The sequence below is a fragment of the Varanus komodoensis genome, unplaced genomic scaffold (genome assembly GCF_004798865.1).
Source record: "Varanus komodoensis strain SLA01 unplaced genomic scaffold, ASM479886v1 scaffold44_3, whole genome shotgun sequence".
NCBI classification, from domain to species: Eukaryota; Metazoa; Chordata; class Lepidosauria; order Squamata; family Varanidae; genus Varanus; species Varanus komodoensis.
Genome location: NW_025336010.1, coordinates 6706728 through 6715890, shown reverse-complemented (window position 1 = coordinate 6715890; position 9163 = coordinate 6706728). Strand labels below are relative to the sequence as shown.

The 9163-nt window shown below is 36.7% G+C and overlaps 1 protein-coding gene across 1 annotated transcript; it reads right to left on the bottom strand.

Annotated features, from left to right (window-relative positions):
* Positions 1-1313: 1313 nt before the first annotated feature.
* On the bottom strand, positions 1314-8908 carry LOC123030440 (matrin-3-like). Its single transcript, XM_044444361.1, has 9 exons — positions 8763-8908; positions 8088-8213; positions 7786-7956; positions 6328-6459; positions 5176-5219; positions 4735-5098; positions 3515-3887; positions 3042-3163; positions 1314-2365 (listed from the first exon to the last, which is right to left on the bottom strand). The coding sequence occupies exons 1-9, from the start codon at positions 8862-8864 to the stop codon at positions 2315-2317; spliced, it is 1485 nt and encodes a 494-aa protein (XP_044300296.1). The 5' UTR covers positions 8865-8908; the 3' UTR covers positions 1314-2314.
* Positions 8909-9163: the final 255 nt, after the last annotated feature.

The following is a 9163-nucleotide window of genomic DNA, read 5'->3' as shown; positions in this document are numbered from 1 at the left end:
TGCTTTTAATCCCATTGCTTACAATTCTCCTAGCCCAAGTCACATTTCCTTAATTTCTTCTGATTGTAAGAATGCCCCAAAGTCAACTTTCTAGTAGCTCACAGGAATGAAATATCTGTTAGAAGTTATCTGTCAGTGCTGAGGGAATGAAATCTTAAATTGTTGAAACACCAGTGCAATTGCTATGGCTTCTAAGATATAGACACTTTACATCAATGTAAGGTAAGAAGAGCATCTTCACAGGATCAGATGCTGGTCTTGTTTGGACCCAAATGTTGCCTTACTGATGGACAGCAGGCAAGTGCTTACTCCTTCAGTAAAGGTTCTATGTATTTTTTCCTTTTTAGTTCTGTTTGGCTCCTTCCTACCTTCTTTAGTTCCTTCCTCTATGGTTCAGTTCCGCTTGGCTATATGCATTTAATCCAGCTTATAAAATGCCTACCAAATGGTGGAAATATGTAAAGCAGTGTGGTACACTGATGGGATGTATCTAAGCAAGCAGGCCGGCAAGTACTAGTTTCACTTCCCAGTTGTCCCACTTTGTCCTTTGCTAGTTCCTTCAGTACAAAACAGAGGTACCACATTTGCCTACTTTCTGTCCCATCTTCATTGAGCCTTACCCTTCTCCCTCCTCCTCGTATAGTTTTTATTCTGGCCTCTTTTTCATTCATTTTCTAGACCATCAGCTTTCTTCATCCTCCCTTCTCTATAGCTTTATCTACTATATTGTCTGAGTCCTTAATGAAGGCTGTTCTGTGTCTTGGTTTGGCAACAGCAAAATGTCATCTCATGAAAATGTTAAGCTATTTTTCACAGTATCTCACTACTTTTCCTGCTTAAAATACACAACATGGTTCTTGCCATACAAAAGCTAGTTATGAGGTACAAGTCAACTGTTGACTATACGTAGATATCAGGTACACAGGTGGCCCAGGTCTCTTGCTAGTAATGGCACCATGAGATGTGTAACATTTGCTTTCTGCATTGCTTTTACAAAGGGATTTGGACGTGTCACACAAAGAAACAATTGCTTAGATCATTTCAGTTAGTATGGTTATTAAAAATGCCTGAACAAATACTAGTTTACTGTACTTGTGTGTAATGATAATCATACCAATTACAACACTACATACAAGTGTAGTAATTTGTTGTGAAATTTATGATGAAGTATATCTAACTTTGTAGCAGCAGAGTAGGAATGACTTAGGTAGAAATCAGGCAGACAAGCACAACCATTTAATTCACCAGCTTTCCAGTATACAAAAGGTGGTTTATAAACTGAGTCAATAGTAAACAAAAAAAGGCTAAGAAAGTTTACTCTTACTGGTTGGGTTTATTGATTTAACATTATAATAAACTGAATCCACATATATGTAACCTGTTAAATGATTAATAAAACTACATGAAAACAGATTTTACACCCAAACTTCCATTCACATCAGCTACGTGAAGGTACATCAAGATTACAATCCTAGGATGAAACCAAACTGAAGATGTATGCTCCAATTCTAAACATGTTACTCTGAAGCAAGTCCCTCTGATTTCAGTGACACCATAGTAACTAGTCTAGATTCAGAGTTGAAGTACAAACTTAAAAAAGATTAACTACTTACAATTTATGTTCAAATGCCATGTTTGCTTATACTGATGTATGAAAAAGTACTAAATTCAAGTCAGAAGCACAGTTCAGAAAAATAATACTGGTCAGAAGAATTTATGCTAGAGTAGGACAGAAATATGAGGACTGAGGGAAACACTCACAAGATTTAAAAGCTGTCTATCAATTTTCTATTCACTACCTAATACACCAATATTAAAAAAAAAGTGTTATCACTCTCTTTAAAGCCACATAAATTTTAATAGAGTCTCAAAAATGAAATGAAATCATAAAAGTCCCCTAAAATAGTTATCAACTGGACTTTAAACTGGAATATGGAATGTTCCAGAGCAGAAAAAAGAAACTTCATATTTAACTAACCCAAACCAACATTTAAAGAGATGTTCTTGAAAGCCTGAAAAGAATGATGCTGATTAAAATTATCTCTGGTCTTCAAAATGCTGTAACAGTTCTTCAGTAGCTTCAAGCAATATGCACAGATTATTTTGTGATTCAGCCCATTTTTTTCAACAAGCAAACAAACAAGATTTAACAATGCAAGATGTTGCCATAACTTTAAACACACAAACATAATTAACTTCTATTTATTCCACTAAAATCTATGTAGTATAGTGTTTCCCCAATTTTACTGTACTGAGATTAACATTAAAAATAAAAACATTTTTTTCTTAAATCCTCAAGCCTTTTGTTCTACATTTAAGCCTCCTTTGTCTGTCTTGGGTCTTCAGCCATTTTTTCCATGCGCTTCTGTAATAGAGAAAACAAGGAAGGGATGAATTAAAGTTTTGTCAGGCAAGGTCTTCATGTTTATGATTAATAATATTTCCTGGGTTTAGGAAGAATTTGCTCAATTTGTCTCATAATGAATAAAATACATCAGCTGATGTATAAATTACATGATGTACAAATCCATTTCATCCAATGAAATGATTATAAACATTTATTTATACAGGGTAACAAATCATTGTAACATTTATATTCTACCTTTTCTGCTTTTGCAAAGAACCCAAGGTAGCTTTACATGGTTCTCCTTTCCATGTTATCCTCACAACAAACCTGTGAGTAGGTTAGGCTGAAACTCAGTGACTGGCCCAATGTCACTTCATGGCCAAACATGGATCTCCCAAGTTCCAGCTGAACATTTTAACTACTTGATCACATTGTCTTGCAATGTGAAATTAAATGAAATTAAGACTCATGGCATACAAGTTTCTTATTTCCTGTTTCTTTTTAAATTAGAGCTTTAAAATAGGCTACCTATCTGCAGCTGAATATTCACCTTCTCAGTTTTAATGTATTGTTGTCATTCTTTTATTTGGCTTAACTTTATACTGTTCACCACTCAGGAACCTGCTTAGCTATGAAGTGTCATGCAAATACTGTAAATAAAGATACACAAAGATGCACAGAAAAATTTCCTTGCCTTCAACTTTTGATAATGTGCAAGGCTGCTACAGTGGACCTTTTTGGCAGCATCTTCATTGGTGTAGAATAAGGAACATAATTTGCAGTAAAATCCAGTTCTGGGCACCACGTAGTTCACACCTAGACAGACAACACAAAACTAAATTATAGTTCTTATCCAGAACATTTGAACTAATAGCAACAAAGTTCCTAAGTTCTCTTTGTACCAAATAGGGTAGTAGTCCAGTTACTTGATTTATACCAGTAAAACTATACTGGCTACACTAATCCTTGCCTTTAAACATTCTTTACTCTTTAGTGGAATTACTCTATAGGTATTGCAATCCATCATATTTATTTGTGCCCACTATAAGACTTTGGTAATCAAACATAAACTGACTGGTAGAGATTCTAAGCTGATACCTCCTTACAAGGCAAAAATAGAGTGAACATAGGAGACTGTTGATAGGATAAGGAAGAAAATATTCTTACCAACAGGCACATTTGGCTGATATGGTCCAATTCTATGTTCCTCTGGGATGGCCCGTTTTTCACGGACAGTCTTACTGTCTTGCACATCAGCAGACTCTTTTTTCTCCCTTTCTTGGGTCCCTGTACTGTCAGTCATTTCTGATGATTCCAACTTCAAGCTCTCTGTTTTAGCACCATTTTCCAAAGCTTCATTTTCCTGCTCCATTTCTTCTGTTTTTGTAGTTTTAGATTCTGTTACACCATCCTCAATTTTTACACCAGCTTTAAGTATGCCAGATTTACGCTGTTTTTGGTGATCAGAATCTTCCTCATCACCAACTTCATCAAGAGTGACAAAACCTTCCATGCTCCTTGGAAATCCACCAACATGTCGCTGTTGAGAAAATTTCAGTCTATTAAATTAGATATAACATTTCTTAAATCTGTTTAATGAAAAAAATTACACCCAAGATGATTAGTGCAGTTCTACCTCATACACAAAATTCAACTCATTTCCCCCTACAAAAGGCTTACACTGGTTTGGCAGAGGAACTCCCAGAGCCACAGAATACACCAACATAGTGGACAATGGGACACTATTGGGGTTTAACAATCTTTCATACTCAGCAGTGTAGAAGAATGGGCTTCCATGAAGATGGAAAAAAATGATGCTTTTTATGCGTGGCTGTCCTTGAGACCAGTTTGAAAGATAAAGTTTGTGTATAATTTTGCAACAATGTGAGAGGTAGAATATTTTTGAGGTAAAATGCAACCACCTTGTTCACATGCCATGCTGCAATTACTGGACTCTTTAATCTAAGAAATGCTGGATATGAGTGAACTGATGAGCCTATTGCCTCCTGTCTGGTTGATGTTTCCAGTTTCAGTCAACATCCTAGGAACGCCTGTGTTGCTGGGTTGTTTTGCAATGTGTGAACCTGGAAATTCTTGGTTGTTTATGGGTTAAACAACTCAAGAATTCACCCAATTTGAAACCATAGATAATTGTTGAATTAACTCTAGATTGTTTAAACCAATAAACAATCCAGAGTTTCAAGATTTGTAGCTGTGAAACAACCCAGGAATGCTATGTTCCTGGGTTAAGTGAAAACAGAAATTACCAGTGCACAAGAGAGTCTCTTTGTGTATCCTTGGCATTTCCCAAGCTAAACAAACCAGGAATTGCTACATGATATGTAACCTGGGTAATTTTTTCCAAGGATTACATATTTTCTGCTTACCTTTTTGAGTTTCTTTGCTGCATTTTCTTCAGTTTTTGCGGTAGAACCATCCTCACCTGCTTCCTTGTCTTCAGTAGCCACATCACCCAAGTTGGCTACATCAGTCTCATCAGCTGCTGAGCTACCACTCTCTAGTAATGCTGCTGCTTCTTCATCATCAACTAACAGTTCATCTTCAGACTCAAGGAGCGTATTTGATTCCTCTGGCTCTCCTTGTTCACCATCTTTGGCATCCAACCCCTCTGGCTCATCTCTCTTCTCTTCTTTATCGTCAGTACTATTGGTTTCAGTTTTCTCATTATCATCAGTCTTACATTTCTTCTCACTTCCAGAGTCTTTGCTATCTGGAGAAAGACCTCTCTTTCTATAAAAGAAAAAAATTCTTGACAACCCACTTCATTTTGATTTTTAAACAAACTAAACATCTGAAAATATTGTTACCTTGGTTTATCTTTCTTCGACAAATCTATACCTTTGTTGGGAATCTGAAACAAACACATATTTTATTAAGGTGCATAAGGTAATCCTTCCAGATTTTAGTATTACAAGTATCTCCATGGCTCTTTAAGTGAAAGGAGGTTTACTCAAGGTATCTCAAAGGACAACTCAAATAGCAATGGTTAGCTCATTGCAGCAAGAGATCAGGCAGTTCTTATTTACACCGGTTAGCAGTGATGCTCAAGGCATGTATTCTTCTGATTCTTGCTGCTTAGGCCTGCAAGCTTAACACAATATGAAAAGCAATACCTAACTTTATGTATGAGCAGAGCAAATTTCTGTTTGCTGTAAGCCCTAGTTACCTACACCAACAATGTTAAGTACAACTGTTGAAGGGGTGGATTACTGCGGGTATTGAGTGGGAGGTAACTTGAGGAATGAACAACAATTCCAAAGGCAAGGTAGTCTTTGGAATGGGAAATAGAGAAGCAGAGAGTTACTACAGTATAAAGTAGGTCTCAGGGTTTGCTCCAGCTGGAATTTCCCCTCCTTCCATAAGGCCAGCTACCTGCCTTTTGGGAAAAATTCCAGGAGAGGGAGGGATGTGAGGATAGGATAACACCATACACCTCTTCCAGTCAGATTCTGCCTGCCCAGAAGAGGGAAGAATATTGAGGATTTGACTCACACAGTGAATATTTCTTGTGAATTTATTATTTTTATATTATTTGTAAGCTGCCTTGGTTGGATCTGTAATCCTGAAAGGCGGCATATAAATGCCATAAATAAAAAAATGTATAATGCAATGTTCACACTAGGTAGAACCGAAAAACTTTCAAGATGTTATCACCAGCGGCTCAAACATGTCTTGGATCCTCAAGCAGTCTAATATGGATCTGCATATTAGTTCACCAAAATGAGAATCCCTTTCCCCTTTTATAAGTATTACCCACTCTCTCATGCTGTGCTTCCAAAACTCAACCTGACTCTCTACTATTATAGTCCTCAAGGTCAGTCAGTGGCAGCCAGTCTAAAAAAAATGCCATTTTGCTAGATAAGAGAACAGTCACCTATAATAAATGTTTCATATTACAATATTATTGAATGAATACTCCATAGCCCGATCCAAAACTTATACCAAAAGATTACACCTACCCTCAATACTAATTTCTTGTATTTTTCAGACAAATCCACTTTTACACATCTCCCCTGGAACCAAAGGGCTTTGTTGGAACAGTGCTCCATCATTGCTTCAGCATCCTCTCTGGTTTCCATTTCTATGAAAGCCTACAAAAATATTATGAGATATTTGAGCATATATTACTCCAGTCAATGGCTCACTTTTGTTATGAAGTCTCATCTCTATCATGCACCACATTTGGTACAGGGTTGCTTCAAGGATAACACTGATAGGATCTTTCTTGAGGTATACTGTGTAAAGGGGAGGCTTAAACAGTTTCTACTTTATCATCCAACGTAACTAGCTAGATCCCTGAAAAATGGTGGTATCATGCACTGAAATGGCGCAATGAAGGTTAGTTATGCAGGAACAAGAGGCTAAGTACCAGCCCCATCTTTTCTTTCCAGCTCCTGTCCTTTTCCTATCCTTCCTCTGCCTTGTGCAAGGCTCTCAACTCCTACCCATCCTCCTAAGTCCACAAAGCTATAGCACAATTCTATCAATCATGTGGATGCCAGTGAGAAAGGAGACTTGGGGATAGCCAGCTATTTATTTTTGTTTTACTAACATCCTGGAAAATGGGAACCAGAAGCATGAACTTCCACTTAGCTGTGCATTTGGCACAAAGGTACAGAAAGGCCTTTTGGATCTCTGAACCTTTCCTTTCTCCTAAGCACAAAAATCACTCAATGAATTCTGAAAGCCATGGGGAGCATTTTATGCTTAATTTCAACTGAAGCACATTAGATGAAAAGGCTTGATGCCAAATCATGTCCAATTTATTTCCTTGTGTGCTTCATCAGACAGAAAACAGAGTAAGTGACATGAACAGAAGCTGACAAGTCAAGACTGCATATAATATAATTTATAAATAAAAATATAAAGATATTAAAATAAATAAAAAATATAAGCTAATATATACATAGGTAACAGGTACCAATGACCTTGTTCAAAGCACCAGTAAAAGTAAAAAAAATGGCAAGAGTAGGTACAAGAAAAGGGCTAAGGCAATAGTATCTCCTTGTAATCAGCTTGCTTTTAAGTGTTGAACTGACACTTCTTAGTGTCATCCACTGTTTCAATATTTCTTTGGCTCCCCAATACGTCTAAAAAGCAGTGATACTGTCAGCGAACCCCAGCAGTTAATACACTGAAAAGAATACATGAAAAGAGGAGGGGTAATACCATGGTAAGCACCAAATGGCTTACAACTGTAGCTAGGAGATCAAACAAAGCGGCCTTAGCAGCCAAGTTTCCTGGGATACTGGCCTGAGGACAGAGGGGGAAGGGACAATAGACAATCAGTCCTACTGTCTGATGATGGGGTCTCCCATAGCTTATTTGAATGGTCAGTGCCTTGTCATAGAAAATCATGCCTCATCAAATTTAGAGAATGGCAGATATTTCTGTTATGGAAGTATCACATGAATTACCTGACTCTTCATTCTCATCAGTATGTAGTTCTTTATTTTTCCATAGGGCTCAGCTAGTTTGAGCACAGCACTGTCAGAATAGCCTGAATGTGGCAAATTACTGAGGTGAATCACACGACCAAGTTCTTGTTTTGGAGGGTCAAACTTTTGGTCAGGCTTCCCTTCTGGTTTCTGAAAAGATTGAAGAACACTTTATTAACCCTTTATATTTGTTATTGAGCCTTAATGTCAGAAACTGGAGGATAAAATGAAGGAACTGAACTTTACAAACGGAAATGCAAGTTTAATTGAACTGATTTTACCTTTATTCTTTTATATTTCTGAGATAAATGAACTCTCACAGGTTTGCCAAACACTAGTGCTGGTGCCGATGAATAATATTCTACAGCAGCTTGTGCATCTTCAGTGGTAGCCATTTCAATAAATGCCTGGAATTGTATATGACAAATAATTATTCTTCTTCCAGAGGTATTATATGAACAAGAATGAAATACAAGGATAAAATTGTCAAGTGCCAAGAACTATATATGTCTCCCATATCTAAGTAACAGATTCCAGATAGAATTTAATATATATCCAATGCAGAGTTCAGATTTATAAAACTATTAAGAAATATTTGCAAATAAAGAATTCTACATTTTTTTTTAAAAGTACCTTTTTTGAGCATTAAATTTGAGGAGCATTAAATTTGCCTGATGTTGAAAAGTGTACTTCAAACCATTTTAAATCTTACACATTCAAGTTCCTTTCTACAACCCTGTGGACTAGAACATTATTTACTGAGATCTGAAACCTAGGATTTGCCAAACTGCAAGTATGAGTTTGGGGGCCATACACTGCCACCTCCTGGTTTACTTGTATGTTAATACAAGAACTATCTTTTGCTAAGCTACGAACCATTCCAGAGATTGCTTAACATTTCCACTACGATTATTTCAAGTAATATAGAAGAGGTTACAGAAGAGGCTAATACTTACCTCATTAATTTTATTCAAGATAAGGTGATTTGTAATTATTCCAAATGGTTCAACAAGCTGCAATAGCTGGTATCTCAGGTTTTTCCCTCTCTGAAAGTCCATGATATGCACAACTCTGCTTGTTTCCTATTAATGATCAACAAATTAACTTGTTAAGCAAGTGAATATTCAGTCATCCTATTCATTTTAGTACAGGATATTTTTGCCAATTTTGCGGCAAGCTAGTCAGTCCTAAACAATGCATTTTTAACAATGCAAACAATTTCATCCTGGATTAATGAGTTGTGCAAAGTAAAGGTGGAGAACCCAATTCACCTGAAAGCACATATATCCTCAAAAGAAAGGCTTAAAAATGTGTGTTACAAGTATCCCTTCTGGATGGTGTCTTTACATTTTTATGA